This window comes from Chiloscyllium plagiosum, chromosome 2 (genome assembly GCF_004010195.1).
Source record: "Chiloscyllium plagiosum isolate BGI_BamShark_2017 chromosome 2, ASM401019v2, whole genome shotgun sequence".
NCBI classification, from domain to species: Eukaryota; Metazoa; Chordata; class Chondrichthyes; order Orectolobiformes; family Hemiscylliidae; genus Chiloscyllium; species Chiloscyllium plagiosum.
This window is the reverse complement of record NC_057711.1, coordinates 27,109,979-27,126,608: the sequence shown is the minus strand read 5'-3', so window position 1 is coordinate 27,126,608 and position 16,630 is coordinate 27,109,979. Positions and strand designations below refer to the sequence as shown.

The 16,630-nt window shown below is 40.5% G+C and overlaps 1 protein-coding gene across 8 annotated transcripts in view; it reads left to right on the top strand.

Annotated features, from left to right (window-relative positions):
• sorbs2b (sorbin and SH3 domain containing 2b) overlaps window positions 1-16,630 on the top strand; it is a 308,354-nt gene that overhangs the window by 224,886 nt on the left and 66,838 nt on the right. For all 8 annotated transcript variants that reach the window (XM_043706062.1, XM_043706014.1, XM_043706081.1 and 5 more), the window contains 2 exons: window positions 6,937-6,986; window positions 15,881-16,050. In XM_043706062.1, the coding sequence (XP_043561997.1) occupies window positions 6,937-6,986; window positions 15,881-16,050 (220 nt within the window). The remainder of the gene's footprint in view (window positions 1-6,936; window positions 6,987-15,880; window positions 16,051-16,630) is intronic.

Below are 16,630 nucleotides of genomic sequence, written 5' to 3'. Positions count from 1 at the left end.
AACACATTAAAACAGATTATCTGTTCATTTATCTCATTGTCGTTTGTAGAATGTTGCTGAGTCCAAATTGATGTTGTCCATTTGTCCCAGATAATAATGCTCTTGCCCCAGGGTGTCTTTCACTTCTAGAGTCAATGAGACTGGTGTGTCTGTGGAGGCTGACTCGAGTGACAATGTCTTCTACAAATAGCCCAGATGAAGTATTGGCCCGAAATCAACTGATGCTTTTGCCTTCCAGCAGTCTCTCTTTTTCACTGTATGTCCACCTCTTTTGTCATGTGCTTTATCCATGTTTGTCCTGATTGCTTGTCTCCAGACACCTGATCATTAACAAGAACTTCCCTATCAAATTGGAGTTTCTTGAAGATCAAAGACATGGCTGACCTGTTGTTCTCATGCCAGTAGCAAACTTGTAGTAGAGTATGTCTTAAGTCGGTGGTGACTCCACTGGCTGGATAGTGTGAACTGAATGGATAATGGTCACATCCGCTAAGCCATGCTCAATGTGTGCAATTTAGCATCAGCATCTTTCTACAAACCATAACCAACTGGGGTGCCCTCGGGACAAATAAGGTTTCCATTTTTAGATTAAATTCCCTACAGTGCGGAAACAAGTCCTTCGGCACAACCAGTCCACACCGACCCTCCGAATAGTAACCCACCCAGACCCATCTCCCTCCGATCAATGCACCCAGCACCATGGCCAATTCATCTAACCCGCACATCTTTGGACTGTGGGAGGAAACCTACGTAGACACGGGGAGAATGTGCAAACGCCACACAGACAGTTGCCTGAGACTGCAATTGGACCTGACACCCTGGCACTGAGGCAGCAGTGCTAACCAATGAGCCACCGTGCCGCCGCTCCTTGCATCCCCACAAACAATTTTGTACCCAGAAATGACAGATATAAAGAGCCAAATGTTGGTTGTGGGATAAATTTTGGAATGGTTAACCTTGCCTATCTTCACGGGTCCTAAAATAAGACACCAAGCAAAAACATAATCCGCTACCTACAGCTGCGCTCTGAAATAATTTCTCTCTGCCCTTCTCTCCAGCTGATAGTACTTGTCCTTTCACTACACTCACTGAAAATAAATTATCATTGAGGTTAAAAATACATGAACCTACTCACTTCCACATCAATTGAAAAACACTGTACTAGTGAGTTCTGATTAAAATAACAATGGTCTTGCTCTATGCTGACCCAACTCAGCTGTGCTTTCATTTGACAACTTAAGTGGTCGTTTGATAAAACTAGCATCGGACCATTCATTCCAAAGAGCAACTGTGAGTGAAGAGTCTGGAATTCTTCATCTGGAGAGAAGGGCAGAGAGAAATTCTGTCAGATCACAGCTGATGTTTACAGTAGGTTGCTCGGTGTCTTATTTTGGGACCCATGCAGGTAGGCAAGATTAAACGATCCAAGCTTTATCCCACAATCAACTTTCATCTGATCTTTTTCAGAGTTACTTTCTTCCAGGAGCCCAAATTAGCAGTCAAGTTTCCTGCATTAGTGATTATACTTTGATGACTGAAGTGTTTCCAGATGTCCCAAGATCTCAGAAGGTGGTGAAGCTTTATTTCCTGTCCTCTCCTTTAATTCGACAGCGGAGAAGACTTTTAAGAAAGGTCACCTTAATCTTCAGCCCAACTTGTACCTTCCTGCTCACTCATGGAAGTTGCACTGCATGTCCAAGTCCTGCTCCTATCATTTCAGTGACTCTGCCTTGAAGCCAAAATGAATGGAGTCACTACAGCCACAGATGAGCACATTGAGACCCAAGCATCAAGAATAAAATGTGAGAAATTCTTCAACATTGAGAAATATCTCAAGGGGAACCTATGGAAGTTCTGCTTTTAAGTTAAAAGCATAGAGATAGTGAAGTTCGGAAATGATTTTATGATGTTACATTCACCAGACGTGTTTGCAGCATGGTCAGTGATCTATGAACACATTTTAGTCATTTTGCCCAATTTTCATTTTCTAATTCTTCCAATTTTGAAATAAGCTCTGGCAAAACTTTAGTTTTATGCAAGATCAAGGGTTAGTTTGTTACGCAACTAAGTAAAATTGGGATACAATTATTAGATAAATACAGATAAAGAGATTAAAAGAAGATACAGATGAAAGGTACTTTTAAAGGTATAAATCAGATCAGTCCATTATTAGTGCAATTATTTGTTCTTAGATTTTGTTTTCGAAGCTCAAGGGTTCAAAGCTTCAAGTCAGAATTTAAAAGTTGTGGTAGATTCTGTGGTTGAGTAGATGGAATTTGCATTTATAGGTGGACTCAGTAGCTGGAGCAGCCTGTATTGGAGATGTTTGCTGTCCTTGCTAATCCTGTAGTCATTACACTTGTAGATTTTGCCCAGATTCTTTCAGCAGAATTCTAAACTGCTCCCTTTGAGATTGGTGTTGCAATCGCTTATCAGTCTGTCCTTTCTGACTGAAGTGAATCAACTGGTGCAGTCATGTGGCTTCTGGCAGCCATTTTTAACTGCTGTGTCTATTTTTAAAAGGTCAGATTAGCCTTCCTTATTTTATATATATATAAATAAAATTTTATTATTAAACAGTCATGACAGATGTCCCAAAGCAACGGGAAAAGGAGGCACAGGTTTATTTTTTGCCAGTATATTTTTAGTTGTCATGATGTATTTTGCAGTCATTGATGTTTTTAATATTGGGAAGGTGGATTAAACCAAGGCTTTGGATCCTGTCGGGAACAGCAAGATACTACACAGGCTTAGTGATTGGATTACTGTCCTGGAATGAAATAAAAGGAGGTGTTCTGTTCTGTCCATGTCACAGTCTGTAACAGTGCTGTGTTTAACCCTTTGACTGAGTATGCTATGCCACTGAAATTAAAATTGATCTGAAGTGATTAGGTGGAATACAAAATGATGAAATTGCTATCAATAAGGAAAGAGCAGTTGCTTTACATTAGGCTATTGCTGATCAATGTGATCTAACACATCCCCTGAAATTGGAGATATGCTTGCAAAGGAAACATTTGCAGGGCTATGGAGAAAGGAGAGGTGTTCTACTTGGTTAATTACCTTAAAGAGATTGACTTGCACTTCCATAGTCCTTCTGAGGACTTTTGACCAGAAAGTTCAGCAAACTATCCAAAAAAAAATCTGCAGATCAGAAGGGACCTGTACATAGGGTGTAAGATCCACTTCAGCAAATCAGTGTGAAGTATAAATGAGCAGTACAGTATCAGAATATAAGTATAAGTATAAGTTAGATTACTAATTCAATCACGTACAGAAAATAAAATAAATAGAGAGAAAGAAAGACTGCGTAGAGAGAGAGAATTAAAGCACATGAAGAAAAGGTAAATGATAAAAACCTTTACTCAATATGAAAATCTACATGTATAGAAATTGGTTTTCACCGCCATCGAAGCTGTTTGTCATTATTTAAGGTACACTTACACATCAGTTTTTCTCATGTGCGTTTTGTGTGTATGTGTTTGGGAATTATTTCGAGCCATTCAATGCATCTTTACTGGGGAGTCTGTCAGTGAGATGCCAAACTCAGATAGCTTTAGGCAGAGCAGACATCTTGGACAGCAGCTTTCTGATTTCAAATTTATCTGTGAATGTGGGATTACTGGCAATTAGTGTCCAATTTTGATTGAAATAGCCATTGTTTCAGTTATAAAATGCAGCTTGAGAATCCATGCTTTTGTATTATGAATATGTATTCTCTTTTGCCTTGTATGTAACTGGTGGTTTATGTAGTTGTGTTGTTTAATATATGCAAATGAACAACAGCCGCAAAGTTGAGTTTGCATTCTAAACCTGATTTGGAGATGAATTCCTTGGAGGATGAGGGACCGATACAAGGACCTTTCTGTTAAAAGGGAGGTGGCAAGGCTATGGGGAAGGCGGAAAACAACCAGAAAACCAAATGAGACTCAAATTGCAAAGATCCTGTTGACTTTAATGCAGAACTCAATAGGCCCATTCCTTCCTGTCTGCCAGTCAAATGACCTTCCTAGCTCATGGGTGTGAAGCAACACCAGTGGCAGGAGGATCCTTGCCAATCGTTGCTGGCAAATGGATGATAAAGCAGTCAGAGTAGGGACGGAGGAAGCATTGGTTCGCAATTTGTAACAGGTGAGGGGACATGGACCACTAGGAGGATTATGAAGTTACGACCCACACTTCAGGCTGTTCCAGTGCAGCTACAATATTGACATCGACCCGACAACATGGAAAATTGCCCAGGTATGTCTAGTACACTAAAGCAGGACAAATCTAACTCACCCAAAATCTCTTTCTGTATTTTGCACCAAGAGATAGGCACTCAAATACTTCATCACTAATGTAGTTCATTGGAAGCTGCCACATTGTATTAAATTCATGACATTGTTGGTAGAAAAATTCAATTATTTGTTTTCCAACTTGACAGATAATTTCTACAGCTCTGAATTGGTCATTATTAATTTGGAACTGTCTCATGATGAGACAATATTTGTATCGGCTCACAGCACAGGATAAATCAGCTACAGAACAATATAAATGGAATCAAGTCCTGCAGAGCATCTTACTGTCAAAGGAATATTCATACCCGTAGAATGGAATAATTAAGATAAATCTAAAATATACTTTCTAAGACTTTGTAATTATGCAGGAATAATCCCATCCACTTGAAAGACCAGTGCTAAGTTATTGAGTGACTATATATTTGACTTTAGCTTAAAGAACGAGCCCATCAGCTTGCAGTGCAATCTGCATGAAAACTAACTGAACAAGTGTTAATTCTGAATTAAAAGTATCTTTATTGATACAACAGCAAATAAATGGAATGATTAGTAGATGTTCAGAACAGTGATAAGATACAAAGTACTTTTCATTGACCGCAGCTCAAAAGAAAAGATTGGAGGCAAGAGAAAATTATGCATTTTGAAGTGTTCTTAAAGGCGTAATATCATGCAAAAGAAGTTAAGGTTAAACAAACGTTGAGGTGGGAAACCTCACAACTTTTAAATGTACTTGGATGAACACTTGAAGTCTCATAACATTTAAGTCAATGTGCAGAAAAGGGGGACTGGTGTTGGTAGTAGTGTTTTTTTTATCAGTACAGACTCAAAGGATTAAAGTGCCTGTTCTGTACTCTTGCGCCTGCATTATCCAAATAGTCCCTCTATCCTGCTCCTTTTCCAGAGCCCTGAAAAAATGCTTTACTTCAAATGTTTATCCAGTTCCCTTTTGAAATTTACCACTGAGTATATTTCTAACACACTTACTGATCACACTAGCCTGGCTACATATGCGACAATAATGAATAAAGAAACTATGTCTTGGTTCACACTGCCCCAGTCATGTTGCATTTTGTCCTTCTAATTAGGTACTCTCCTCCATGTTTCCAAGTTATGTGATGTGTGCTCAAGTGCAGTTCATTGATACTTGTATTTTAAATATAGAGTTATTTTCTTTTTTTTATCAATGTTTTACCTTTCCTGCAACTTCCTGTCATCCGAAATATATTAATAAAACTGATTGTAAGACTGTTGGTTGTGTATCATCTCTTGTAGGATTATCCAGTTTCCTCTCTTTAGCTTCATTTCACTTTTTTTTTGCCTTCGCCCTTAACATTCCTGTATTAGTCTGTCAGTTTGCTCATAATTCTATACTTCCATCGTAAATCAAAGTCCTCACTTGTAGAACTTTGCTGCAATTCCTCTAATCAGTTCTCTCATCAAGAGTGCTGTGAAAATGACTCTTTGTCCTATTGTTAAACTGTTCCATAATTTCAACATTATCTCACATGGTTTGAGTATCTTTATAGGGCATGATTTTTCCCCTCCCAGCAAGAGGTAAAAAAGGTGGCAAGAAGGGCAACTAATTGGGCAAGTTAACCTTTTAAAGAATATCACATGATTCTCACCACCTCTGCCTTTAAGTTCTGGGCAATAATGTCCAAGGGCACATTTCTAAACCTGTCAGTAATTAAAACCGGATTGGTCAATTAGTGATCACTGAAAGGACCTCAACTTGCCACCTCTTTGATCCCCTGCAACCCCACCGGGTAAGAGAAGTGGCATTTCCAGACGGGAAAACCATGCAAACCTGCCGGTCGAGGTTAGAGGCTCCTCTGATTGCCCCAGTCAGACTGACAGATGGAGGGCCAGGGGATGGAATCTGAAAGGCACCCTCCTGCCCCAACATCCCTGACTGCCCTCTCACTGTGATGCCCACTCCTCAACAGAAAGAAGAGATAACGAGACTTAGTTTCACACTGCTGGATCCCCTGAGGATTCAGGTTCTGGTAAACCTTAGGGACCCAGGTGCAGCCAGTTTTTGATTGGCTGGCAGCTTTTGGCAAGGCAGGTTGTGGATTTCAAGGACCGCGATAGGGCGAGATTTTTGCCCTGAGTCACCCACCCGCTTTTAATGAGTGGATGATCTGGTGAATTGGTGGGGGTAATAGATTAGCCTCCACCAAGTACCCTCACCCCCACATTCAGAAGAAAGAATGCAAAATCCCACCCATTGTGTTTCTCAGGCGAGATATTTTGTCCATTAAGATTTGTAGATTTTAAATTAGTAATTGATAATGGAATCTGGATGTTCTTGCCAATCAGGAAAATGGATTTGTTTTGTGGTTATATTAATATGTAAATAGTTTAGCAGTTATTTGATAGCGGGACGAATATGAGACAGTCCTTCCAAACAGTTTGAGGAAATATGTAAGCATTATGATGTGACAACCAGCTTTCGCATCTCCATTTGTTGTTTATCCTTTGGGTAATGTATATAATGGATCCTTCTGTAGATCCAGCTATTTCTACATTGCACTGGGGATGACAAACATTGAAAGAAATATGCAAAAAAACACTAAACATGGGGCTGCAGATAGGGACTCCTGCTCCTTCAGTAGTAATCCTAATCCTCACTTTTCAACTACTTCTTTTGCAGACCTCTTTTTATAATCCTTCGATAGACAGACCGTTGGAGCGACCTTCTAGGTAAGTCTTAATTGATAATGCCATATAGATCCTTTAGTTTGATTTTGGTTTTGAATAGATATTGAGTATGAATTGGACATCTGTCCCTGATTTCAAGTTTTGTAGCTACTTCCATGAAATTTTGCAAATTTTACAATATTTCATGCCAGCGGTCAACTTTGTCTATTCGTTGAATTAGACCACACAGGAGAAAACCTTTAAAGAAAACTTTAATTCATTTGGTTGGAGAGTTGGTTTATTTGATCGGTGCAAAGTACGGTTTGCTGTTTGAAAATAAGGAGATTGTTCAACCTGAGCTTGCAAAATTAGATATGCATGTTTATTGTTTCTGAATAGAATACAATGTTATTTGTTGAATTCTTTAACATGATCCAAATTTTTAAAATAAATAAACAATTTTATTTGTTAACTAAAGTGGGTTTGGGCTATTGTTACTTTCTTTGTTGGAAACAAAGGCAGGCAGCTTCCTTCAAGGAGTAAAACCTTGATTGTTGCTGGGTTCTCTACCAGAGAGTTTCAATATTAATTGATATGATAACAAAGATTTACTTTAACTTTGTGAGGCAGGGCACTTAAATGTGACACCGTTCCATAATTGCAAATAACCTTTAGTAAGCTTTACCAAATTTCGGCATACTTGATGCCTGAGTTAAAGACCTAGAGATTCTAGATACAGTTGTAACAGGTTCCTGGTGAAAGGCTTTTGCCTGAAACATCAATTCTCCTACTCCTCAGATGCTGCCTGACCTGCTGTGCTTTTCTGGAACCACACTCTTGACTGCAGTTGTAACAATCAATGATTCTTTAATTTTTCTCTTTGATGAACTTTGGAAAAAAAAGTTATAACTTTTATAGGATTCTACTCTCTCACAATGATCTATCATTCAAGTCTTGATGACTCATCATTACATGAAAACTGTTCTTTTTAACTTTGCTAAACAGAACTGTTGGTTGTTCTTATCTGTCTTTTATGATTGAGCTGACCTTGTATCCAAAGACTCTTTGGCTAATCATCATCCTCACAAATGAAAACTAAAGCTGCTTGCTGACAAAGTTTGCTCAAAGTCACCGATACCATGTGCTTTCTCAAATTGATCAAATCTACCATTTTATTATTTACAGCCACCATAGAAACCCGCAAGCTATTTATAAGTAAAAAGAAAGCAAGATCTTTAATCATATGTGATTAAACCAAATCCTTGTCCTTTGTATCATATATCATAGAGTTTCCAGCTCCCTAGATCAATATTACACAGCGTGGTAAAGGTAAAATGCTGCAGATGCTGGAAATATGAAATAAAAACAAAATAGCTGAACAAATTCAGTTGGTATGGCAGCCTCCTTCGAGATAACAAAAGTGAATGTTTCTAGACCAAATCTGAACTAGGCTGAGATTTATTTTTGACCACCAAAGTTTTTTTTTCCCCATCCTCATAACAAGTTATATTTATTAGTTAATAACCTCCTCTGAAGAAGGGTTATGTTAACTCTGTTTCTCTCTCCAGAGATGCTGTCAGACTTGGTGAATTTTTTCAGCATCTTTTGTTGTTAATACAGAATGTGGCACACATTTGGGCAATTAACTCTTAACCTTATTTACAGACTATATTAGACTAAAGTCGAATAGATAATTGTGATTGATCTTTTAATTGGTTTACCAGTGAATGCAAGCAGTTTAATAATTATCAAGGATAATCATCATGGCTCCCAAGAACTCTGTCCCTTTTAATTCACCTCTTGCAGTGTTCATTTACTTTTGCTTATTCTTTTATTTAAAACAAGTGCTGAATGTAATAATCACTCTTGTCAGGGAAACCGCAAAAATGTTTTTTTTACAACTTATCACTATTTCTGAATGGATGTCTGTGTTTAAACACCTTAGAAATTGATCAGAAGTTTTAAAAGTGCATTTTATATGTGATAGCTTTGAAGTGGCTGCTGATTTAATGCAGGAACTTGTCAGTATTTTGTGTCCTTGTAGGTTGTCAGATCAATGTCCCTACTGCCATTATTCATTGCTAGTCTCTGAGACTGAAATATCCTCATTACGTAGATTGCTCCTGGCTTTTATGGCCAGATGATTAACTGTCTTCACTCTGAAGATTTGCGATACAGCAGGTTTAATTCTGAAAAATAAATAGTACTGCTGCTAGACATTGATTACAAGTAATATTTGTCTTGCTGTTTCTGTTGAAAGTAGATACAATGTTTTTTTTTCCATTTCAACTGTATTTTCCCCAATATTCATAAACTCCTTCACAATTCCAGTCAGGATTTTACAATCTTCCTAGCCTCACTTAGCAGCTGCCCGTGGAACCAAAGGGATATAAAAGCAGGGAAGAAGACCATCCAGTCACTAAGGCATCTCGTTACTGCTCGGGCAAAGTAATGCTAAACCCCACAGCCTTTCCTTGCTGACAGTCAGTAGTGTTACATTTTCATCTGCCTCAAATGTTTATCTCCTTTGTCCTTAAAAACTGTGCAGTTCTCTACCTCAATCTTTGGCAAAGCAATGTAGACTTATATAAAAATGGGAAAAAGAATCTTCTCCCTACATTTTTATAGTCCTCATTTTGAACTGAGAACTGCCTCCCTAACCAGATGAAATATTTTTTCCTGAGTCACTTGATCAAAGCCTTCATAATTTTATAATTTCTGTCAAATCTGTCCTATCAGTTTTCTCTGCTTCAGTGAAAGTAGTCCCTGCATTTTAAGCCTATCCTCAGAACTGTGATGTATCATCTATGGTATCTTTCTGATCAACCCTGAATTCTCCCTTCAAGACACTGTTTACAACCCACCTCCTCTGAGTAAACATTTTGTCTCAAGCCTGACAATATCTCCCAGGTGGTTTTATGTCACATATCTGTCTGAGGAGACCCCTATTAAATGTATTGAGATCCTTTAAGTGAACTGTACAAAAAACAAGATGCAAAAGCATTTGATTGTTCAATAATTGAACCACTAGGGGTCACATTTCATCTATCCTTCAGGGTCTTTCCAATTGTATTTTTAATTTTTTTAAAAAATTAACCTATTTAACCTGTTCAGAGATGTTATTACGCACCTGTGGGGCAGATGGGACCTGAACTCCGGCCTCCCAGTCCAGAGATAGGGATCTTACATCTGTGCCGCAAGAAGGCCATAAATTGCCAGCCGTCTGAATTTCATGCTACCCTCCCGACAGGAAGTTTGAAGATAGGGTTGACGCTAATTGGATGAGAGGGGGTAGCATGAAGACCCTGCCATTTTCCCATCTCAGCCAAATCAGGTCAGGGAGAGGTAGACTTGCATAATGCCAATTGAGGCCTTAAACTGGGCAATAAATATTCACTGAAGGACCTCATCCTACAACCTCTGATATTGAATCAGCGTTGGACAAGAAAACCACAGCAAAAGTGCATCCAAAAAGGAAATCCTGCATATCCCCTCCTGCTCTCACTCTTCTGGCCCTTTGTCCATCCTGAGTGGCACTTTCCCCTTTGAAGTAAAACAGTGGCAGTGAGGGTGTTGGATGCAGTCACATCCACTAATGCCCAGGGTCTTATGCTCGACCTATCAGCACTTCTCAGCTCATTGACAATGTCAGTGAGATGTTGCATGGAGCAACTCGGCAAATGATACGGCAAGCAAGCAGTTCTCGCCACGGCCTAGACCTCCCAGACTCAGAGGCTCTTGTGCCATACTTAAAGGCCACTTACTGCAAATCATGCCTACAAATGCCATGGGACCCAAGAAGGACAAACAAACTTCCAGGTTCTCTGAAGCTGCACTCCAGATGCTGCTGGACAGGGTAATGGAGAGAAGGCCCATCCTCTCTCTGGCTGACCAGACAAGAAAGGGTATCCCATCAGACCCATCCAGTCTGAGCAAAGACCTCAGCCTGGGTCAGTGCTGTGCCCATAGGGACAGGCAGCAATGCCTCAAGAGGTTTGATGATTTATAACAAAAGCTAAATAGTGTAGATGCCGGAAATCTAAAGTAAAAACATAAGGTGCTGGAGACACTCAGTGGGTCTGGCAGCATTTGTGGAGACAGACACTGAGTCCGCTATGACTCTTATGCAGAATCCATTTGAGCACAATGAGTTCGTACTGGCCTCGAAATGTTATTGTTCTTTCTGTCTCCGTGGGTTCCGTTGGACCTGCTGAGTTTCTCTAGCACTTTCTGTTTTGAAGCTCAATGGCCTTCTGTTCTTGGCAAGAGTAAATAGCAACATCTTTTGTTTTCTGCTACCTCATTCTCAGAGGGCCAGCATGAAATTAGAAAGCAACTGGAGACCTCTGTGACATATCACAGACATTCCTCATAGGTGCTCCCAGAGTGTCACTGATTCAGTGTTCACCAGATCCCAGCTTTCCATTTCTTTTGAGCTCAGTGTGGCTGTCCACCCAGCCAGAGCATTAGGTTTCTCCGCCATTGCTGCCTTCTCATAGTTGCTTTCAGTTGTACCCCACGTAGCTTTGACAGCATCCTATCACCAATCAGCAATATTCATGAGCAAAGAGAATTCCACTCCCTTAACCGATTTATGATCTTAACAGCCAGTTTTTGGAGGTCTGCGCTTGTTATCCATGGTACTGCCTCAACCGAAGCATTCAAAGGTGCTGACCTCCTGAGCCAAAGGTAGGGACATTACCACTGTGTCACAATTACTAAGATCCTTGGTCTATACAAGGGTAGTTGTTGGGAGACAAAAGGTTAGCCCTTTGTCACAATTGACTCAATTGGGATTAGTGCACCAATAATCAAGTCCCACTATTCTATAAACCATCACAAATGTGTAACTACCCAATTACAGATGATCAATTTGTCTAATCTACTGCTATTCAGAGCAAAAGTAATTCACTCCAGGTCTCACCATTAAAAATAAATTATCAGTTATTGTTAAATAAATCATCTTTTAGCAAATGGTGAAGATAAAGGATTACTAATTTGATATTTTACAACTTTAAAACCCCAAGTGCACACACACTCACTCACAAATAAGATGGAAAAAAACCCCACAGTTTAACACTGATATTATGAATACAAAAACATAACTATGGAGAAATAAACTTTTGGATCAAAGTCCAAACCAATAACGTAAGCTCATTTGTTTCTCTTAGTTCTTTTGACTTTTCCTGTAATGGTGATGTTCTTGTTATTAGGTCCTTCACCTGATGAAGGGGCCACGCTCCGAAAGCTTGTAATTTCAAATAAACTTTTGGACTATAACCTGGTGTCCTGTGTCTTCTGACCCCAGTCCAATATCGGCACCTCCGCATCATGTTAATCCACAGAGAGATGGTTGGTCTTCGATTCAATAGCTGATCGGGTGGCCCTCAGTTTTTTCATGTGTTACGTCACAACTGACTGCAGTAGTGCACTAGAAATCAAGTGATACTATTCCCAGAGTTAACACAGATGTGAAAACTTGATTAAAACCACTGAGTTGTCCAATTTTACCTAGCTTTCTAACTCTGGTTAAAGGAATACGATTACTATAGTTTTCATAAACATAAACTGTAATTATTTATTGCAGTTAAATTGTTTTAACAAAGACCAAAGAAGAAACCTGAATTGTAAACATGTAAGTTAAACTCTATCCCTTTTAAAAATTGACACACACGCACACACACATACACGCGTGCACGCAAGGCAAAAATATTATGAACAGAGGCACAGTTTTGTACCAATTTAGATCACAGATATTGATCAGTTGTGTTCTTTTGACTGCTTTGAACACTTAGCTAATGACTGAAGGTTGTAAATACCTTGACTTTTCCTTTCAATAAAGGGATTTGCCAAGAGAACACTTTACAGGAAGGGCTTTTGGCCAAAACATCAATTCTCCTGCTCCTCGGATGCTGCCTGACCTGCTGTGCTTTTCCAGCACCACTCTCGACTCTAATCTCCAGCATCTGCAGTCCTCACTTTTGCCTAGTTTATAGGAAACGATGAGTGAAAGCAGCTACTAGGAAATTTCTACCATTGTAGTGTGCAGCAGAAATTCCCAGCTTGTGATGGAGAAAGCACCTACGCCTCTTTCTCTCTCCGTCCTCTGTAGCAAAGTAATTGAGCGTGGAGAGAATTTTTTGTTTACAATCTTCTGGATGTTTCTTAGTACACTGTGCTCACAGGTCTGAACTAAACTGCAGCTTGATCAATTCTATGGCTCTCATTAGGTAAATTTTTCTTACTTAAAGACTCCTAGGGCTGGTCTCTGCTAAAATATCCTCATCACTGCTAGTAACAGACTGGCAGAGGGTGGAATCTTCCCAAGCACGGAACAATATGGGCATCAGTGAGGAGGTTGGGAGAATCATATGACATTGGTAGTGAGGAGCTTCCTAATGTCAAGAGCAAAAGGTCCTATTTTCCGACCAAGTGTTGGATGGCCAGATGATATACTTGCGAGTGAGCAGCAAGATGCCTTTTTGCATGTATTTGCATGCATTAACATCCTCATTATTATGTCACCTCACCTCATTGACATGCAGTTTCCCATTCTCCCTCCCAATGGAGAGGAACCGGACAGTGACAGTTCCTGACTTGAAAGTCCGGGAGGGTACCTGGTGACTCTATTCACTGCTTACTCCTCTGGACTTCAGTCAGTCGCCAATATCTCAAGGCACACATGCACAGGAGACCTATAGTCTCAAATTGCCATTTGGCACAGTGACCGTTCCCTCAGAAACCCCGTACGATGAGGACAGACCTTAGACTTGAGGTGCTTGGAGCCTCAACAACATTATGGACTAACCCCCAAAAAGACCTGTGACTATATGCCACCTACCCCCAGTCTCACCCTACCCCTCCCTAGGCTGACTTGGCATGACAGTTCCAACTGGCCATGGCAGATTCTGGCAATAGTATTGTCATTGGTAGCAAATTAGAGGTAGGTTTTTAGCTCATGAATTACTTAGAGTCATAGATATGTACAGCATGGAAACAGACCCTTTGGTCCAACCTGTCCATGCCAACCAGATATCCCAAACCAATCTAGTCCCACCTGCCAGCACCCGGCCATATCCCTCCAAACCCTTCCTATTCATATACCCATCCAAATGCCTCTTGAATGTTGCAATTGTACCACTTCCACCACTTCCTCTGGCAGCTCATTCCATACACGTGCCACTCTCTGTGTGAAAAAGTTGCTCCGTAGGTCTCTTTTATATCTTTCCCCACTCACCCTAAACCTATGCCCTCTAGTTCTGGACTCCCCCACCCCAGGGAAAAGACTTTGCCTATTTACCCTATCTGTGCCGCTCATAATTTTGTAATCCTCTATAAGGGCACCCCTCAGCCTCTGACACTCCAGGGAAAACAACCCCAGCCTGTTCAGCCTCTCCCTATAGCTCAAATCCTCTAACCCTGGCAACATCCTTGTAAATCTTTTCTGAACCATTTCATGTAATGAGTGAGATTGAGATGTAACTTGATAGAAAATCCTTTTGTAGTTCGAAATGATGGTGCATCTTCCTGAGACAGCAGTCATCAGCAGATGTCTTATATTTGGATTCCATTCTAAACTAGCAGCCAAACAACACGCTACAGCTTAAGAAATGAGGCTCTCAATATGTCAAAGATACAAGGTGCAGGTGCCAGATGGACAGTAATTAAAGGATTAAATATCTCCCTGTGGCAGGTTAGATTGCCTCACTCTGTGCACTCTGATGTTTCATTCAGCAGAAAAATGATGTATCTAGATTAGGCCTGAAGAAGGGCTCATGCCTGAAACGTCAATTCTCCTGCTCCTTGGATGCTGCCTGAGCTGCTGCGCTTTTCCAGCAAAACATTTTCAGTTTTGTATCTAGATTAGGCTTCAAGTTACCCTTTTCTGCTTTTTTTTTAAAAAAAAAAATTTTAAAAATCAGCATGGTGATTAATGTCACTGGTCTGATAATAACTCAGTGAGTCTGGCAACATATTCCAACCCTGCCATGGCTGCTTGGTGTAATTTAAATTCCATTCATAGATCTCAAATTTATTTTATAAAAGCATCCATCAATAATGCTTGCTGTGAAACTATCACTAATTATTCTAAAAACCCATCTGATTCTCTATTATCTGTGAGGGGAGGAATTCCTTCCTGCTCTAGTCTACATGTAACTCCCAGACCCACAGCAATATGGTTGACTCTGAACTGCCCTCTGAGATGATCCTGCAAGCCACTCAGCTCAAGGGTCATGTTGTGCCCAGTTCTAGTCACCATGTCCTAGGAAGGATGTTATTAAACTGGATAGGTTTCAGAAGAGATTCACCAGGATGTTGTGGGGAACGGAGGGTTTGAGTTATCTGGAGAAGCTGGGATTTTTTTCACTGGAGAGTAGAAGGTTGAGACATGATCTTAGAGAGATTTATAATGAGATAAGGTGAATGGCAGGTGTCTTTTCCTTGGGGTGGGGAATTTAAAGACTAGCAGGCATATTTTTAAAGTGAGAGGAGGAATATTTAAAAAAAGACATGGGGACAATTTTTTATATAGAAAGTGGTTCCAGAGGAAGTGGTGGACGCAGGTACAGTTACAATGTTTAAGAGACGTTTAGATACGTACAAGAATGACAAATGTTTGAAGGGCCAAGTGCAGGCAGGTGGGACTAGTTTGTTTGCAATTATGGTCAGTGTGAACTAGTTGGATAGAAGGGTCTGTTTCCATGCTGTGTGCCCCTGTGACTCTATAAATGCTGGTTTTGCCAATGATGCTTACATTCCATGAAGGAATAGTGATAAAACAAATCAATGCTCAGGTTACATTTCTTTGAACTGGTGTTATCTGCCTAATTAAACAATATAATGCCAACATGTCCAAACATTTCACTCACAGTAAACTGGGGAAGTTCTGTTTTCCTGCACATAAAGGCAGTAAATAAGTTAGGCAGTAATGCCATTAATCTGATTCAATCTGTTAGTGCCACAAGTCCTGCAAGCGACTACAGAAAGAGGCGGAAGTCTGAACCGTCAGTGAACCATCAGAGAGCGCAGAGTGACCACACAATGCAGAAGAGCAGTGCTGACCTCCATGGAATATCCAGGAGGTCATTAACCAATTCTTCACCATCTTCACCATCCAGAGTTAAAGGTAAGGTATCAAATTATCCGCTGTAGTAAACTGCAGCCAGGAGAGATAAAGGTCTCTGCTTCAATAAACATAAGTTCAAATGTTTGTGTTAAAATTTGGTGTTCCAATAAATGAAGTGCTTCTAGTTACTGAAAATGTGTTGCTGGAAAGGTGCAGCAGGTCAGGCAGCATCCAAGGAGCAGGAGAATCGACATTTCGGGCATGAGCCCTTCTTCAGGAATGAGGAAGGTGTGCCAAGCAGGCTAAGATAAAAGGTAGGGAGGAGGGACTTGAGGGTTGGGACTGAGACAAGGTGGGGGGAGGTGAAATGAGGAAACTGGAGAAATCTGGCGATGGAGAGAACACCTCTGGAACACCTGGACAAACCAACCCAACCACCCCATGGCTCAACACTTCAACTCCCCCTCCCACTCCACCAAGGACATGCAGGTCCTTGGACTCCTCCATCGCCAGACCATAGCAACACGACAGTTGGAGGAGGAGCGCCTCATCTTCCGCCTAGGAACCCTCCAACCACAAGGGATGAACTCAGATTTCTCCAGTTTCCTCATTTCCCCTCCCCCCACCTTGTCTCAGCCAA